Below are 20,079 nucleotides of genomic sequence, written 5' to 3'. Positions count from 1 at the left end.
TGATGGACAGGGAGCCCTCGTGTCCTGCGGTTCATGGGGTTGCAGAGTTGGACACTACTGAACTACTGAACTGAACTGAAGTATGGTGTCTCCTGCTGAAGATACCTGGGTGGTAAAAATCATACAAGGAGGAATTCCCTGGCAGTCTAATGGTTAGGACTCTATGTTCTCACTGCCAAGGGCCACTGTTAAATACCTGGTAGGGAAAATAAGATCCCACAACCTTGTGGCATGGCTGGAAAAAAAAATTAAAGCAGGGAAGAAAAAAAAAAAAGAAATCTTACTACTAGGGACTTAGAAAAATGATAGTTGCTTGTTTTGCACACTTGGTTAGCTGAATATACAGAGTTTGAATGAACTAAAGTGTTGAGAAAGATGGTTAAGCAATTATCTAAAGTAATGCTGTTCAGTATAGCTTTCGGAGATGATGGAAATATTTTATATTTGATACAATAGCCACTAGCTACTAGCCACATGATGCATTGAGAACTTAAAATGTGGGTAGTGCCTCTGAGGAAATGAATTTTTTTTTTTTTTAGTTTTAATTCTTGCAAATAGCCATGTCTAGTTTGTGTTTCTATAATGAGTAGCACAGATCTAGAACACTCTATAAAGTATGTCCCTGGAGCAGGAGCATCAGTATCAGGTAGGAACTTCTTAGCCATGCAAATATATGGGCTCCACCCCAGGCCTGCAAATATATGGGCCCCACCCCAGATCCTAAAAGATGATGTTGTGAAAGTGCTGTACTCAATATGGCAGCAAATTTGGAAAATACAGGATTAGCTGCAGAACTGGAAAAGGTCAGTTTTCATTCCAATCCCAAAGAATGTTCAAACTATTGCACAGTTATACTCATCTCACACACTAGGAAAGTAATGCTCAAAATTCTCCAAGCTAGGCTTTAGCAGTACGTGAACCAAGAACTTCCAGATATTCAAGCTGGGTTTAGAAGAGGCAGATGAACCATAAATCAAATGGCCAACATTCATTGGATCATATAAAAAGCAAGACAGTTCCCCAAAAATATCTACTTCTGCTTCATTGACTACGATAAAGCCTTATCGACTGTGTGGATCACAACAAACTGGAAAATTCTTCAAGAAATGGGAATATCAGACCACTGACCACTTAACCTGCCTCCTGAGAAATCTGTATGCAGGTCAAGAAGCAACAGTTAGAACTGGACATGAAACAACAGACTGCTTCCAAACTGAGAAAGGAGTACATCAAGGCTGTATATTGTCACCCTGCTTATTTAACTTATGTGCAGAGTACATCGTGTGAAAAACCAGGCTGGATGAAGCAGAAGCTGGCATCCAGGCCCATTGCTTCATGACAAATAGATGGAGAAACAATGGAAACAGTGAGACTTTAGTTTCTTGGGTTCCTAAATCACTGCAGATGGTGACTGCAGCCATGAAATTAAAAGGCGCTTGCTCCTTGGAAGAAAAGCTATGACAAACCTAGGCAGCATATTAAGAAGCAGAGACATTACTTTGTTGACAGAGATCTGTCTAGTCAAAGCTATGGTTTTTCCAGTAGTCCTGGATAGGTGTGAGAGTTGGACCATAAAGAAAACTGAGCGCCAAAGAACTGATGCTTTTGAACTGTGGTGTTGGAGAAGACTCTTGAGAGTCCTTTGGACTGCAAGGAGATCAAACCAGTCAATCCTAAAGGAAATCAGTCCTGAATATTCATTGTAAGGGCTGATGCTGAAGCTCCAGTACTTTGGCCACATGATGTAAAGAACTGACTCATTGGAAAAGACCTTGATGCTGGGAAAGACTGAAGGCAGGAGGAGAAGGGGAAGACACAGGATGAGAAGATTGGATGACATCACTGACTGGATGGACATGAGTTTGAGCAAGCTTTGGGGGTTGTTGATGGACAGGGAAGCCTGGCGTGCTGCAGTCCATGGGGTTGCAAGGAGCCAGACATGAGTGAGAAACTGAACTGACCCCAGATCTGAATCAGAATCTTTGTGGGTGGGGCCCAGCAATCTAGTTCAATAGTTCCTCCAGGTGATTTTTGTGTACACTAAAGTCTAGGAGCCACTGCACTATAAATTAAATTTTTTAATTTTTTATTTTTAAAAATTAATTAATTTTAGTTGGAGGATAATTACTTTACAGTATCATGATGGTTTTTGCCTTACATCGACATGGATCAACCATGGGTGCACATATGTCGCCCCATCCTGAACCCTGCTCCCACTAAATTAAATTCTGTTTTCTTTTAATTTCCTTGTTTTGTGGGAAAACAACAGAACCAAGATAACAATCCGAAAGGGGCAGACTGGGTATTGGGAGAATTGACAGTGACCTTCCTGAAGAAAACATTTTTGAAGACTTGCTGATTATGGAGAGTAGATCTGTGGAAAAAGAGCAAGTTAGGAATGGTTAGCATGGGGAAAATACTACTAGGCTTTTCGGAATAAAAACAAAAAAGCCCATTGTGAAATGAACACTTAGTGTTGCTCTTGAAATACAGGTTAGTCTTCATATTTGTAAAATGTTGGAGTTAATACAGATAAGTCTCAATAGTATTAACATAATAAAGTTGAATTTAATGTTGATTGAAAAGAAAATTCTTTTGTTTTCAATTTTATTGTTTTAAATTTTTCTGAAGTGTTTAAACTGCTTTTGTGAATTTATAAGTACAATAACTGAACAAAATTGAATCTTTCTTTGCTGATTGATGATCTTTCAGTCTTAGAAACATCGTTTATTTTGAATTGTATAATATAAACATTATATGACAGTGAATTTAAAATAGACTCACCCCAGTAAATACTCTGGAATTTCGTTCACATGGAAGAATAACATGTGACTGTTAGGTATTTATTTTATTGGTCTTTAATAAATATTAAACCTCTTTATTGGCTTGTTTTCTTATATTATGACTCATATAAAGTAATTTTTTATTGAGAGCCCACTGTTTAAGACTGTGCATTGCAGTAGATTTTAGGTTAGAAAAAGTGTAGGGATTTTCTGTTGCTGGTTTATCTCTTTGATGCTAAATGGAATGAGATACCTTATAAAGCAAGGAGATTGGTGTAACCTTCGTGATTTTTTATTCATTTCTTTAAAAAAAAAATCTTGTTGACACTTGTTAAGGATCAGGCACTGTGATACAATGGTGAACAAAACAGACTAGGTTTATGCCCTCTTGGGGTTTATATTCCTGACATAGAGACACAAAAATCCAAAACCAAAAAACATGTTCATCAACTTATTAGATGAACTTAGTTCGAGTTCTTGGTTGCAAATAATGGAAATAGATTCTAGTTACCTCAGGCAGAAAAAAGATTTTTCTGGAAGATATTGAGGAACTTGGAAAATTACCAGGAAGTCTAGAAAATAAGATGAGGCCCGGCCAAAGTGCTACTATAGGAACATTGTGCTCTGGATGCCACCACTTGCTGGCTAAATGCTTAGTGCCACCATTACTCGCCCCTTCCACAGAACATAACCCACCTTGCTGCTGGACCCTTGGTCAGGGACATTGCTCCCACCCACTATACTGTCCCCTGTGATGCAGCATAAAAACATCTTAACCAATGCTGTGCTTTTGTATAGTTGCTCGAGTTTCAAAATCCAGTCAAGAATATGAAGTTGACTATAAGAGAACGGAAAAGGGATTATCTGTCCCCTTTTGTCTTCTTATCAGGAGGCAGGACTGCCTTCTGTCTAATTTGAGATTTTACTAAAATAGGATGCTTAGTAGCCTAATTGAAAATGACTGTCACAGAGACAAAATAATTTAATTATTGCAAATTGCCCAAGTGTAATGTAGGAAACAAAATGGGGGCCAATATAGTGTCTGACAGAAGGGAACCTTTAAATGGAGGTAATTAGGAAAGGCCTCCTCAAGCAGGAGTTATTTAGTTGAGAACAGATTCATGAACTGTCCCAGTTTTTCTGAAACTGAGGAGGTTTGCAAGACATGGGACGTTCATTCTAAAAGTGAGAAAGTCCTGGATGAATTAGGATGAGTTGATAAGGAACTATCAACTCCTTCCAATCCCAAAGAGAGGCAATGCCAAAGAATGTTCAAACAACTGCACAATTGTACTCATCTCACACACTAACAAAGTAATGCTCAAAATTCTCCAAGCTAGGCTTCAACAGTATGTGAACCCAGAACTTTAAGATGTTCAAGCTAGATTTAGAAAAAGGAAGAGGAACCAGAGATCCAATGGCCAACATCCATTGAATCACAGAAAAAGCAAGAGAATTCCAGAAAAACATCTGCTTCATTGACTATGATAAAGTTTTTGACTGTGTGGATCACAACAAACTCTGGAAAATTCTTCAAGAGATGGGAATACCAAACCACCTTACCTGCCTCCTGAGAAATCTATATTCAGGTCAAGAAGCAACAGTTAAAAGTGGACATGGAACAACAGACTGGTTCCAAATAGGAAAAGGAGTACATCAAGGCTGTATATTGTCATTCTGCTTATTTAACTTATATGCAGAGTACATCGTGCTAAATGCTGGGCTGGATGAACCACAAGCTGGAATCAAGATTGGAGGAGAAATATCAATAACCTCAGATATGCAGATGACACCACCCTAATGGCAGAAAGTAAAGAGGAACTAAAGAGCCTCTTGATGAAAGTGAAAGAGGAGAGTGAAAAAGCTGGCTTAAAACTCAACATTCAAAAAACAAAGATCATGGCATCTGGTCCCGTCACTTCATGGCAAATAGATGGGGAAACAGTGGAGAACAGTGAGAGACTTTATTTCCTTGGGCTCCAAAATCACTGCAGGTGGTGACTACAGCCATGAAATTAAAAGATGCTTGGTCCTTGGAAGAAAAGCTATGACCAACCAAGACAGCATATTAAAAAACAGAGATATTACTTTGCCAATGAAGATCTCTCTAGTCAAAGCTATGTTTTTTACAACAGTCATGTATGGGTTTGAGAGTTGGATCATAAAGAAAACTGAGTGCTGAAGAATTGATGCTTTTGATCTGTAGTGTTGGAGAAGGCTTTTGAGAATCCCTTGGACTGCAAGGAGATCAAACCAGTTCATCCTAAAGGAAATCAGTCCTGAATATTCATTGGAAGGACTGATGGTGATGCTGAAGTTCCAATACTTTGGCCACCTGATGTAAAGAACTGACTCATTGGAAAAGACCTTGATGCTGGGAAAGATTGAAGGCAGGAGGAGAAGGGGACGACAGAGGATGAGATGGTGGGATGGTGTCACCAACTTGATGGAAATGAGTTTGAGCAATCTCTGGGAGTTGGTGATGGACAGGGAAGCTTGGTGTGCCGCAGTTCATGGAGTTGCAAGTTCAGACACGTCTGAACTGAACTGATAAGGAATTGTACATGACAGGAGTTGATAAGGATCCATACATAGCTAGTTTGTTCCATGACAAAGGAATATTGTTAAGTGCCAAAGTCCCAAGGTGAAAAGATCTTGGTGTGTTTAAGGAGCTGAGAAACCAGTGTGAGTGAGGGAAAAAGTTGCCTGAGGTAGGAAAGGAGAGGTAGGTAGGAGACAAATTGTGCAGAGCCTCTAGGCTCGGCAAGTTTTTCAATTTTATTCTAAATAAATGCAGTGGGAAGTTATTGAAGGGTTTTAAGCAGGGCACTAGTATAATCTGATTTATGAAGACCACACTTGTTGCTGGAAGAGGAATGGGTACGAGTTGGGAGAGGGAAGAGGTAGGAGTTGGAAGTAGGTACAAGTAGGAAGCAATTGCAACATTCCCAGGGAGAGTTATTGGTAGCTTGAACTAAGGTGGTGGCTGTGGGACAGAGAGAAGTGGATGAATTCAAAATACACTTTGGATATAGAATCAACAGGGCCTGATGGGTTGGATATAGGCTATGAAGGAAGGATGGGTCAAGGTTAACTCTAGATATCTGAAGTTTGAAGTGTTTGGTTTCAAAGAAAACAGAAGCAAGCAGAAGAAAACTACCTTTTCTTGCCAAATATAGCAACCCATCTTCTCTGGTATTCATATGATCTGCCATTCCTCTTGTTACATGAAACAAAATGTCCTTGTTCAAATCTAAACTCAGCTGTTTCACCTATTTACACTGCACCCTTTGCATTCGTTCATTCCATAATCCTGGGGTTACAGTAGTGAACACAGCACAAATCCCTGCTCTCGTGGAGTTTACATTCTAGTCAAGAGGTAATGGACAAATCCCGAATATATTTATAATTGGCTGATAGTAAAAATACTATTGTAAAAAAAAAAAGTGGGGTAAGAAGAATGGAGAGTGCTTGGATTACAATGTGGTAGAATGGGAGTTGAGATGTATATATATATATATATATATATATATATATATATATACACACACACACATATATATATGTATATATATATATATATATATATATATATATATATATATATTGTTGTACTGCATGGCACGGGGAACTTTCCTAACTGAGTTGAACCTATGCCCCTTGCAGTGGAACCATGGAGTCTTAACCGCTGCACCACCAGGGAAGTCTGGGAGTTGATTTTTTTGATAGGTTGCATAGGTTAGAGAATATCTCTCTAAGAGTGAGCAGACTTCCGAAGCAGCAATGGAGCCAGGCAGCTATCAGGAGGAATGAGTTCTTCCAGGCAGAAGGAAAAGAAAGTGAGTGCCTCTGAGATGGCAGAGTGCCTGGCATATTCATGGAAGAGCAAGAAAGCTGGAGCAGTGAGCACATGCAGAGTGGTAGATAAGGGCAGAAGGTAGGTAGCTAGACAGATCATATAGGGCCTTATGATCTATTGTAAAGACTTTGCAAAACCTCTGAGTCAGACGGAAGCATCTCTTCTTGTTTGCTCCTACAGTACTTCTCTCTCTTCCTCTCTCCTATATTATCTATTTTCCTCTTTCTCTTAGATTAATTGTTGTCAATTTTTTTTTGTATCAGGATTCCTTTACAATCGTAATTATTGAGAACCCCTTGCCTGTACCTGATCTTACAGGAAAAGCATCCCGACTTTCTCTATTGGGTACAGTGTTAGCTGTAAGTTTGTTGAGATGTCCCTTACCAGGTGAGGAAGTTTCCTTCTTTTCCCTAGTTCACTGAGATATTTTAGCAGGAACAAGTACTAGATTTTGTCACGTACTTCCTCTGTATCTACTGAGATGATCTTATGAGTTCTTTTTCTAACCTACTGATACTGTGAATTACATTTATTGATCTTTGTTAAAACAACCTTACATTCCTTTGATTACATAGTCATGATATATTATTCTTTTTATGTATTGTTGGATTTAATTTACTAAAATTTTGTTGAGAATTTTAACATCCATGTTTGTGAGCAATATTGATCTTCATTATTTTGTTTTCCTTATAATGTCTTTGGTATTGGTATCAGTGAAATGTCATCAGTTGGAAAGAATTCTCCCTTTTTCAGTTTTCTGAAAGAGTTTGTATAGGATTGGTCTTCATTTTTAAAATGTTAGGCAGAATTCACCTGCGAAGGTGTCTGGACCTGAGTTTTTCTTTGAGAAGTTCTTTTTGTTTTTTTTTAAGTTATTGTATTTTATTTTTTGTCCATGCCATATGGCTTGCAGAATCTTAGTTTCCCAACCAGGGATTGAACCTGCATCTCCTGCATTGTAAAGTGGATTATTAACCACTGGACCACTAGGAAAGCCCCTCTTTTGTTTTTCTATTCTCTACTTCATTGAATATTTCCTTCCTCCTGCTTGGATTTTGTTACTTCTAGGTCATTAACTTGAATTCTTTCTTTTTTTTTTATAGGTACTTACAGCTATAAATTTCATCTAATCACTGGTTTGGCTAAATTTTTACCCAAGTTTTTGTATATTATATCTTCATTCTTGTTCATCTCAAAATATTTTCTGATTTCTTTGGTGATCATTGTTGACCCATTGGTTATTTAGGAATGTGTTAATTTCTATATTTGTGAATTTTCCAGATTTTTTTCTGTTATAAATTTCTGGTCTATTGTGTTTAAAGAACATACTTTATATAACTTCAATCCTTAAAATTTATTGAGGTTTTTTTTTTTTAATATCCTAGTATATAGTCTGTCCTGGAGACTCTTCCATGTGTATTTGAGTAGAATGTGTATTTGAGAATACTGTTGTTAGGTACAGTATTCTATAGTTGTCTATTAGATCTAGTTGGTTTATAGTATTACTTCAGTTTTCTTTTTTTTAATATTTATTTATTTTTGGTGGTGCTAGGGCTACTCCTTGTGGTGGCTTGTGTTGTAGAGCACAGGCTCTAGGGTTCTTGGACTTCAGTGGTTGTGGTACATGGACTTAGCTGCTATATGACATGTGAAATCTTCCCCAAGATTTGCAGGTTTGTGAGATCAAACCTGTATCCACTCCATTGGCGGGCAGATTCTTAACCACTGGACAACCAGGGAAGTCCAGTATTGCTTCAGTTTTTTGAGCTTTCTAAAAATGAAACCATCCTGAATTCTGCCATCACTGGTTTTGCCATTCTCACCAGAGCATTTGTTGTTCCTACAGCCTAGAACACATCCCCTGGGCAAACATGATTTTCTCCCTCATTTCAGTCTCATATCTCCACATTTGTCAGAAAGCCTTTCCCGACAAGCTTCTAAACCACAATATTTTTCCTGTCTTTTATCCTTTTTTATTTTTCACTTATGGCACTTATCAGTATATGAAAGTACAGAGTATATTCATTTGTTTGTCTCTTCCACCCTCTTATTCACTGCTATGTTACCTGGTATGTACTTGAAAATTGTCTAACAGGTATGTAAATATGGAAGTCTGGAAGTAAGGACAGAGGTATTTAGATAGAAATTTGGGGATCATCAGCATAGAGGGAAAATCTAAATTCATGGGTAGGAAAAAATCACTTAGAAAAAAGGCCATATCCTAGCTCTGAATCCAACATCTATTAGAGGTTTGGTAGGTGGGGAAGCTTGAAAAGAAGACAGAATGAGTCAGAGAGGTAGAAGAATCACAGTTTTTTCAGTAAACGGTTGCCTATATGAGGACTAAACTTAGAAGCTAGGTAGTGCCACTGAAGCTAAAGAAAAAGGAAGTAGCCAAGTCAATGGAAGCCACTGTGTGATTCAGGATGATACAGGGCTAAAGAAGTGACTGTCTGATGTGACAGGAAGATTGTTGATAATCTTGATAAGAGCAGTAGAGTGGTACAGACAGAAGCCAAGTCTATGTGTGTTAAAGAGCATATAAGCTATGAGGAAATGGTTGCTTCTTCAGTTTATGAAATAATTATCCAGTTTAAAAATCTGTAAGTAGAACTGAGCTTTTCTTCTTTCTGGTCTTTTCAGTGCTTAAAAATTCCCAGATTTGGAAGGTGTTCATTAATTCCTCAAACAATGAAAGCCATTAGTTTGTAGATCTAAGACAGCTGCTCCTGAGATCTGCCCTCACCAGCTTCTGGACACTGGGAAACTCCTGACTAGCTAGACAAAGCTAAAGTATCATTATTATCATTCCTCAATGACCTAGCATTTATACTCTTTGCCATAAGTTGCCATTTGTTTTTATATAAATGTATTGGAAATAATCTATCAAAGCAGTAATGGCTGTTTCTATTTGTTGAAGTAGTTTTCTGTTAACCTTTATTTCTGGCTTCTTGTCCTTGGACCAAATGAAACCCAAAGAAATGTTTACCACCCTCATTATTGCCATCAAAATAGCTACCCAAAACCTAAAGCTTCAGTGCAGCAGAATAGAGATTTGAGAAATAGACCCATGCATGTATGGTCAATTGGTAATAGACAAAGATACAAAAGCAATTAAATGCAGAAAGCATAGTCTTTTCAACAAATTGTGCTGGAGCAATGGAAAATCCATGTGAAAAACAAAAACTTCAATCTATACTTCATATCACATGTATAACTTTACACAAAATGGATTATGGGCCTAAACATAAGAGTGTAGAACAGCTGAAGAAAAAAAACTGGAGAAGAATGCTTGTGACCCTCTGTTAGGCAAAGATTTCTTAGATGTGATGCTAATAAATGGATGCATTTCACTTAGTAGATAGTTAATTCAAACTCTTTAAAATGAACTCTTTGCTTAATAATTACAGTGTGTTCTAGAGAGGTTCTTTTGGTTACAGAAACAAAGATTGACTAAGGCCAGCAAATTTGATATTCTGATCTAGCTTCCTCCTGCATTCTTCTCAGGGCAAAACTGAAGTGATATGAAGGGAAGTCATTCATGGAGGCTGGGTAGCCTGCTTCTCAGTTCTTTACCACATCTCTTCTACCACTATACCTTTGGTTCATCCATCCATTCATCATTGGTGTCATGACCTTGACTGTATCTCTTGGCTTCTTCCTTTTAATAAAACTTTGATTTCTACTGCTGCCTAATTATTTTGACATTTTGCAAGTTCATCTCCCATAGAGGGAACCTGATTGACCCAGATTATGTTTATATATTTTTGACCACTAAATAGGAGTGTTCAGTCAGCAATAAGGTCCAGTCATCAGTGGCTTGCAGTAGGATTGTGGAGACTGACTATAGGGTGTTGACTGGCAGGAGTCCAAGGGAAAAAGTAGGTATAGAATGTTGGTATATCAAATGTGATCTGTACTTTCAACTGGTACCATGAACAATTGAGTTTTCTTTAGACAGGACCATGGGTGTGACAAATACTGTTGTGTAGATGTAGTTACTGTGTTGTTGTACAGTAAATTACTGATGTTCTTACTTTCTTCTCCCAGAAACCATTGACTATCAATATGTCTTCCAATTTTGACTCTCTTATAGTATAGCCTGCTTCTAAATCAATCCATGGCAGTTAGTGAGATGAATATATAAAGAAGGAAAACAGAGGATAAGAATCTTGGATTAGTTTAAAGTTGCTATCAGAGATCTTTTAATATATCCCCCTGCATCTGGGTATATACACCCATATCATATCTTTCAAAGAGACAATTAGTCTATCCTTCTGTACTTAGTCTAATCCTGGGTCAGCAGCTCCCATGGTATTTAATCCATTTTTTTTTTCCTGATAGGCTTCATAGTATCAATCCTATAATGGTCATCCTGATTTTTTTTAAATTTATTTATTTTAATTGGAGGCTAATTACTTTACAATATTGTAGTGGTGTTGCCATACATGACATGAATCAGCCATGGGTGTACATATGTTCCCCATCCTGAACCCTCCTCCCACCTCCCTCCCCATCCCATCCCTCTGGGTCATCCCAGTGCACCAGCCCTGATTACCCTGTCTCATGCATTGAACCTGGACTAGCAATCTGTTTCACATATGATAATATACATGTTTCAATGCTATTCTCTCAAATCATCCCACCCGTGCCTTCTCCCACAGAGTCCAAAAGACTGTTCTTTACATCTGTGTCTCTTTTGCTGTTTTGCATATAGGGTTATCGTTACCATCTTTCTAAATTCCATATATATCTGTTAGTATACTGTATTGGTGTTTTTCTTTCTGGCTTACTTCACTCTGTATAATAGGCTCCAGTTTCATCCACCTCATTAGAACTGATTCAAATGTATTCTTTTTAATGGCTGAGTAATATTCCATTGTGTGTATGTACCACAACTTTCTTATCCATTCATTAGCTGATGGACATCTAGGCTGCTTCCATGTCCTGGCTATTATAAACAGTGCTGTGATGAACATTGGGGTACACGTGTCTCTTTCAATTCTGGTTTCCTCAGTGTGTATGCCCAGCAGTGGGATTGCTGGGTCATATGGCAGTTCTAGTTCCAGTTTTTTAAGGAATCTCCACACTGTTCTCCATAGTGTCTGTACTAGTTTGCATTCCCACCAACAGTGTAAGAGGGTTCCCTTTTCTCCACACCCTCTTCAGCATTTGTTTGTAGACTTTTGGATAGCAGCCATTCTGACCAGTGTGAAATGGTACCTTGTTGTGGTTTTGATTTGGATTTCTCTGGTAATGAGTGATGTTGAGCATCTTTTCATATGTTTGTTAGCCATCTGTGTGTCTTCTTTGGAGAACTGTCTGTTTAGTTCTTTGGCCCATTTTTTGATTGGGTCGTTTATTTTTCTGGAATTGAGCTGCAGGAACTGCTTGTATATTTTTGAGATTAATTCTTTGTCAGTTGCTTCATTTGCTATTATTTTATTCCATTCTGAAGGCTGTCTTTTCACCTTGCTTATTGTTTCCTTCGTTGTGCAAAAGCTTTTAAGTTTAATTAGGTGTCATTTGTTTATTTTTGCTTTTATTTCCATTACTCTGGGAGGTGGGTCATAGAGGATCCTGCTGTGATTTACGTCAGAGAGTGAGTTGCCTATGTTTTCCTCTAGGAGTTTTATAGTTTCTGGTCTTACGTTTAGAGCTTTAGTCCATTTTGGGTTTATTTTTGTGTATGGTGTTAGAAAGTGTTCTAGTTTCAGTCTTTTATAAGTGGTTGACCAGTTTTCCCAGCACCACTTGTTAAAGAGATTGTCTTTTCTCCATTGTATATTCTTGCCTCCTTTGTCAAAGATAAGGTGTCCATAGGTGTGTGGATTTATCTCTGGGCTTTCTATTTTGTTTCATTGATCTGTATTTCTGTCTTTGTACCAGTACCATATTGTCTTGTGGCTTTGTAGTATAGCCTGAAGTCAGGCAGGTTGATTCCCCCAGTTCCATTCTTCTTTCTCAAGATTGCTTTGGCTATTCGAGGTTTTTTGTATTTCCATACAAATTGTGAAATTATTTGTTATAGTTCTGTGAAAAATACCATTGGTAGCTTGATAGGGATTGCATTGAATCTATAGATTGCTTTGGGTAGTATACTCATTTTCACTATATTGATCCAATCCATGAACATGGTATATTTCTCCATCTATTTGTGTCCTCTTTGATTTCTTTCATCAGTGTTTTATAGTTTTCTATATATAGATCTTTTGTTTCTTTAGGTAGATATATGCCTAAGTATTTTATTCTTTTTGTTGCAGTGGTGAATGGAATTGTTTCCTTAATTTCTCTTTCTGTTTTCTTATTGTTAGTGTATAGGAATGCAAGGGATTTGTGTGTTAATTTTATATCCTGCAACTTTACTATATTCATTGATTAGCTCTAGTAATTTTCTGGTGGAGTCTTTAGGGTTTTCTATGTAGAGGATCATGTCATCTGCAAACTGAGAGTTTTACTTCTTCTTTTCCAATCTGCATTCCTTTTATTTCTTTTTCTGCTCTGATTGCTGTGACCAAAACTTCCAACTATATTGAATAGTAGTGGTGAGAGTGGGCACCCTTGTCTTATTCCTGACTTTAGGGGAAATGCTTTCAATTTTTCACCATTGAGGATAATGTTTGCTATGGGTTTGTCATATATAGCTTTTATTTTTATTTATTTATTTATTTTTATATATAGCTTTTATTATGTTGAGGTATGTTCCTTCTATTCCTGCTTTCTGGAGGGTTTTTATCATAAATGGATGTTGAATTTTGTCAAAGGCTTTCTCTGCATCTATTGAGATAATCATATGGTTTTTATCTTTCAATTTGTTAATGTGGTGTATCACATTGATTGATTTGTGGATATTGAAGAATCCTTGCATCCCTGGGATAAAGCCCACTTGGTCATGATGTATGATCTTTTTAATATGTTGTTGGATTCTGTTTGCTAGAATTTTGTTAAGGATTTTTGCATCTATATTCATCAGTGATATTGACCTGTAGTTTTCTTTCTTTGTGGCATCTTTGGTTTTGGTATTAGGGTGACGGTGGCCTCATAGAATGAGCTTGGAAGTTTACTTTCCTCTTCAATTTTCTGGAAGAGTTTGAGTGGGATAGGTGTTATCTCTTCTCTAAATTTTTGGTAGAATTCAGCTGTAAATCCGTCTGGTCCTGATCCTGATATTAGATTCTATTATTTCCTTTTCCCTTGCATGCTGCTTATTTTACTGTTTTTCTTCCCCCATTAACCTCTTTTAAGCCTGAATGATATTTTTCCTCTTTCACTCCACAGATTGGAAAAGAAAAAATTTTTTAAGTTTTCTTTTTTCCCCCTGAAGGAAGTTCCAAAAACCAAGCTTGAATTTGCCTACATGGGAAACTATTTACATAGCATTTGCATTGTATTAGGTATTATAAGTGGGCTTCCCAGGTGGCACAGTGGTTAAAAAGTCCACCTGCCAATGCAGAAGATACAGGAGATGTGGCTTTGATCCCTGGGTCAGGAAGATCCCCTGGAGGAGGGCATGGCAATCCACTCCAGTATTCTTGCCTGGAAAATCCATGGACAGAGGAATCTGGCAGACTACAGTCCACGGGGTTGCAAAGAGTCAGACACGACTAAAGTGACTTAGCATGCATGCATGAGTGTGTGTGTGCATGCACACACAGGCACACACACATATTACAAGCAATCTGGAGATGATTTAAAATATACAAGAGGGAATTCCCTGGGTTAACCACTCTGCAGTTCAACTACATGGGGCATAGGTTTGATCCTTGGCCAGGAAACTAAGATTTCACATGCTGTGCAGCATGGTCAATAAATAAATAAATAAAGTAAATGTACAGAAGGATGTTCATAGAATATACTACATGATTTTAAATAAGGGACTTGAGCACCCCCAGATTTTGGTATCTGTGGGGGTGCTGGAACCAGCCTCTCACAGATACCTCACAGTTGTCTCAAGGGACAACTATATACTCTTGCTTCTTAGTATTTTTCACCCAGGCTAACTTTTTTGGCTTGTTATCTTCAGTTTTGTTGGGATTCTTAAATCTTGATAGTCAGGGTCTTAGGATCCCATACAGAAGCTAACATATGACTGGAGGAATTAAGCTTGCAGTTGCTTTTTTCTACAAGTATTGGTATATATGATGATCAGGTTGAGAATTTGGCTGGAGTTAAAACATCTTAGGAGAGATGGAACTTCATGGAGTTTGAGGAGAAGGTGTTAATGAGGAAGGGAAGACAGGTTCCTTACCTGGGGCATTGTTTCTCAAACTTAAGTGTTTCTAGGAATCACCTGGGTATCTTGTTAGAGTGCAAATTTTAATTCATCAGGTTTGGGAGGAAGCCTAACATCTGGGATTCTGCATTTCTAACAACCTCCCAGGGGAGGTTCACAATGCTGGCCTGCAGACACACTTTAAGGAATAAGAACTTTGGGGTTTCATGTTTCCAAACAGCCACCTCTGTATCGCTCCTCCCTGTATCGCTCCTCATCGTTGCCAGACAGCTTGAACAGTCCAAGTCTGAAGCAGGTGGTAAAATTCAAGGACAGCACAATACCAGATAAAGTAAAAAAGAAGTATTGTTCAAACCACAAAGAGCTCGGAAAGGTAAGAAACTTTTTTTTTCTTTTTTTTTCAGAAACTTTTAAAAAAGACAGTCTCTTTAATCTTTATCTCATCTTCTCCACCTTTCTGGGTTGGGGGTTGCTTTCGCATAGCTTTTGGCTATGTACTTTTACTTTTATCTCCTCTTTCCATTTTCCTTTTCTACATCTGCACCCATATATAAAGTATTTAATAATAAATATGTTATATTATAATTTTGGAAATGATATCATTGTATTGTCTTCCCAACCACCTTTTTTTAAGATCTGAGAGAATACAAGGGAACTCTGATTGAGAAGGACATTTATTGCTGTTTTATAGGCATTTGGACAGAAATAACATCATAGAGATGATGTTTTGGTTTGCTGAAAAGCAAATTCTGAAAAAACTTAGCCCTCATAAAACTTAAGTAAAAACTTAGCCCTCATCCTGTATCTCTCCTTTAAAAAGGAAATCTAAAAAAAAAAAAAAGAAATCTCAATACATTTGGCTATTTTATGAAATCAGTGTATGACATTATAGAAAAATAGAAAATTCAAAAAAGCGAAAAGAAGCCATTGCAAAATGTGCATAATCCCACAGGCCAGAGATAATTACTATTAATAATGTATAGCCTTTCAGACTTTTTTTAATGCAAATATGTTTTTTCTTTTATTAAAGAGGCATTACAAAGTACATGTTTTCTAACCTACTTAATGATGTCATATTTTCAAGTTAATGAAGTTAATTTACAGCTTACTTTTTATTCCCTAATAGTAATTGGTAATGTGTGGATATGATTTGTTTAACCAAGATCCTGTTATTGATCATTTAATTTATTAGTAATTTTTCTCTATTGTAAACATCCTTAATAGCCAAATCTTTCTACATATCTTTATTTTCTTAGTAAAACAAGTAGAATTATTAGATCAAAGAGTATGCATATTTTTAATGAATCTTCCAACACTCCCTCCATTTCTTGGTTTTTAAACCTTTAACATGAGGATTGGAGTGGGGGGAATCTTGTCTCAGGACTTAGGTCTAAAGAAGATGGTCTCCCTCTGTGACATCAACATGACTCAGATGCTGGAGGAAGATTCAAACCAGGGGCCTCTGATTGGTGATTTCTCCAAGGTGAGTTTGGCTACTCCAATCCTATATTTCATCCTATATTTTGGATCTGAATCTTATCTGCATGCAGAGGACACTAAGTTTAATTAATATGTGTCTTCAGCAAGTACTCACTGATAACCTGAAGGTGCTGTAGTGGTACATCTAGGCCCTAAGCCTTTCATGAGAAAGTATCCCTTATTCACTCTGGAAATATCTACAGAAGTGGAAAAAGTATGAGGCTTTCTTTTGTCTGTTTTTTGGTGGTGCCCTATGGCATATGGAACCTTAGTTCCCTACCCAGGGGTCGAATCTGTGCCCCCTGCAGTGGAAGCACAGAGTCTTAACCACTGGACTGCTAGGAAGTCCCAAGTATGAGGCTTTCTACTTTTTTAAAAAACATATTTTAAAATCATATTTGGTGACTACAGAAGATAGAAAATGGAATTTACCCCAGATCTTATCAAAGTATTATTGTTTTTATTTATTTATTTTTTTGGTGTATATTTTGGTGTATATCTCTGTATGTTTTTTCACAGAGACACATGCACGTACACAAATACACTTTTTGTTTTTCCATGTTTGTTTTGAGGTTTTTATTCCATCTCCTTTGATATATCAGGAACATCTTTTCATGTCAATAAATAGTTCTTCATCATTTCATCACTTTTAATAACAGCACACTATTTCTTTTTTTTTTTGGCTGCCCATAATTTCCTGATAAACCCTTTCTTGTTATTTACTTCTACAATTTTTCCTTATGAACTGTACCAAGATAGACATATTTGTGGCTATATCTAAGACTTTTTAAGCATTCGTAATTAGCTCCTTAGGTTCAGTTCTTAGAAATGGAATCATTGCATATGCTCATTGAGACCATTGATTTCTGAAGGCATTTGGGGTTTTAAATGTCATTTGGATAGGACAATATATGGGTCATGATTTCAACTTTGGGTATAGAGAACTTGCTGTTTTTTTAGCTTTTGGGTATTTCTAGGTATGTGCACTGCCAACCGTGTCAGGGAAACACCAAGATCTGAAGTACGTCAACCCAGAAACAGTAAGCAGATTTCTGGAGATGGTAACTGGTTACATAAGCTGCCATCTGGTCTGTTCTGTCCCTAAAATCCCCACTTCCATTTGTATTTCTTTCACTTTGTTCACTCATGTGGGCTCTGTATTCAGCTGAAGCTATGTTAAAAGACTCATTTATATGTCACCTTTGTTTGTAATTAAGCAAATGATATATAATTGTTACATAAGAAAGGAAGAAGGAAGGGGAAGGGTGAAAAGCAAAAATCACCTGGTTAGGCTGGCCTTACATCCTGGTTTACATGTTGCAATTCCATTTATGCCTATTACTGGATATTATTAATAGTGCTCTCTTTCACTCTCAAAAGTATTCTAGTTTGTGCAATAATTATTTTGTCACTTTACCCATTGGTCTCACCATCAGAGATAAGCACTAGTCGTACTTTCCTTATGGCCTTACAGATTTTATTCTGGTATAATAAGTTTTATAAAAATAATATCATAATAAGCATATAATTTTGTAGTTAGCTTAATAAGTCATTGTAAACATCTTTCTGTATTATTAAAAAAAATCTATATTATCCCTTTGATGGCTATGTAATATTCTGTTATACTGATAATATATAACTTTTTAAACTAAACTTCTTTTGTTGAGTATTTAAGTTATTTATAATATTTTGATAATCTAAAGCAATGGTGAGATCAACATTATTGTGCCCTATCTTTACGTACTTCTGTTTACTTAAGATGCTAGAAAAGAAGTTGCTGAAAATGTAATTACATTTATTTATTTTTTTAAAAGTATTTACAAAGTTTCCTCTGGAAAGTTTGAGCCAATTTACATAACCACACGTAGCTTAAGTTTCTTCCTCTGGATATCAACAGTTTCCTTCAATATCCCTTTTGAGAAACTCGCTTTCTACTCTTCCAGTGGAGGGTAGGGAATCATTTCTCATTTCTTCTTGTAAAATTGAGACAGCTGCTACCTATGCCCTTACAGAAATCCTTGGGTGTCTTCTCAGAGATTGATTGTAGCCGTGTCTTCCTCCAAATAAGTAGCTTGAATGTTCTCCCTTGTGTCCTGGCAGTACTGACTGTTTTGGTTCTCCAAAAGGCCATTTCCTATTTTATTCTCTTACTTGCGGAGGGTTGGTGGGGGGCGGTTGCACCATTGCCATGTTTCAAATGTAGGGGGACTTTGGAGGCTGGGCATACAGTGGGATCCTGAGTAACTAAAAGGAGTACACATCAGGAACTGGGTGACTGGCTCTTCTCTCCCTCCAAAGAGGCAGGGTATTCAGTCACAGTTTCTGTACAGGTGGCTGCCTTGCTATCAGGGGAGTTCCAGGGTCTGATTGAGAAGTTTTATATCATCGATTGCCGCTATCCATATGAGTACCTAGGAGGACACATTCAGGTAAGGTTATATTGAGGACTTAGCAGGGGAGGGCCTGGAGATACTGCTTATTAAGAAGTCTAGACAAAGGGTCCTGTGACCTCTGGAACCAGGGCAGACATTATACATTTGGAACACATCAAGGTTGTCAGTCCTCATTCCTGTTGTAATTCTGTGAACCTTGAGCAATTTACTTTCCCTTTCTCTCCTAGACCAATCTGCCTCTTTCCTATAGGAGCCAAAAGCTCCTACCTGGACATAAAAACATTAATCCAGGGATTGAGCAGCACTTTGCAGACACTTATTGCTTACAGACATTTCTCACAATAATCCCTGCACTTCAGGCAGTTCCGTTCTATAAATGTTTATTGAGCACCTAATATATAACCAAGCTCCATGCCAGGCCCTGGGGGTAGATACAGGTAGATTTCCACTCTGAAAGTACTTAATAGTGTAGTCTTCCTGAACTAAATATTTCACGACGGTATTCCAGTTATTTCTAAGTGTTGGCCCTGTTCTCTCACCCTTAAGGAAATACATAATAAAATTATTTTACAGGGAGCATTAAACTTGCACAGTCAAGAAGAATTATATAACTTCTTTCTGAAGAAACCCATTGTCCCTTTGGATATCCAGAAAAGAATAATCATCGTGTTCCATTGTGAATTCTCCTCTGAGAGGGGTCCCCGAATGTGAGTGTCTACACGAGGAGGGGGCGTGGAGAGGGTGATGGATCTTGAGTTTGGACTTAAACAGTCAAGGAACCTTCCCAGCCCAGTTTAGACAGAAACTGAATGAATGAATGATTTCCACTATAGTTTAAAGAATGTTAAGGAGGTGGAAAGAAGGAGTTTCTACAATTCAAAGGTTTGAAGTAGTGAAGGAAAAAGGATTTGGAGTTAGGTACCAATGGAGGAAAGGAGAGAGGTGCTACTTGCACCTTGTTTTGCAAAAATAAGATCTGGAGCTCCTTTTGAGGGCTAGCAAAAGTCTCTTCTTCCTCCCCTTCCCCAGTGAATGACCCATGGAATCCTGAACTTGCTTGTTCCCATCCCACCCATCTGGATTTTCTCTAAAGGTGCCGTTCTCTGAGAGAAGAGGACAGGGCTCTGAACCAGTATCCTGCACTGTACTACCCAGAGCTGTACATCCTCAAAGGGGGCTACAGAGACTTCTTTCAGAATATATGGTAAATCTTGCATGGGGCATGTGGGGCAATGGGGGAGCCCAGACTTGGGGCCAACTTTAACATGCAGCTCCCAGGGCCTGCAAAGCCCTCTGAGAAGAAAGTGCTGTTCCTTCTAAGCCATTCCCTGC

The 20,079-nt window shown here is 37.7% G+C and overlaps 1 protein-coding gene across 1 annotated transcript in view; it reads left to right on the top strand.

Annotated features, from left to right (window-relative positions):
• The window catches only part of CDC25C (cell division cycle 25C), a 35,296-nt gene that overhangs the window by 14,219 nt on the left and 998 nt on the right, over positions 1-20,079 (top strand). Inside the window, 7 exon segments of the mRNA XM_070465429.1 lie at positions 15,096-15,248; positions 16,257-16,358; positions 17,332-17,394; positions 18,685-18,783; positions 19,321-19,454; positions 19,841-19,938; positions 19,941-19,951. Coding sequence (XP_070321530.1) covers positions 15,096-15,248; positions 16,257-16,358; positions 17,332-17,394; positions 18,685-18,783; positions 19,321-19,454; positions 19,841-19,938; positions 19,941-19,951 — 660 coding nt within the window.

This window comes from Odocoileus virginianus, chromosome 3, assembly GCF_023699985.2.
Source record: "Odocoileus virginianus isolate 20LAN1187 ecotype Illinois chromosome 3, Ovbor_1.2, whole genome shotgun sequence".
In the NCBI taxonomy this organism is placed as follows: domain Eukaryota; kingdom Metazoa; phylum Chordata; class Mammalia; order Artiodactyla; family Cervidae; genus Odocoileus; species Odocoileus virginianus.
The sequence above is the reverse complement of the archived record's forward strand: the minus strand, read 5'-3'. Positions and strand labels throughout refer to the sequence as shown.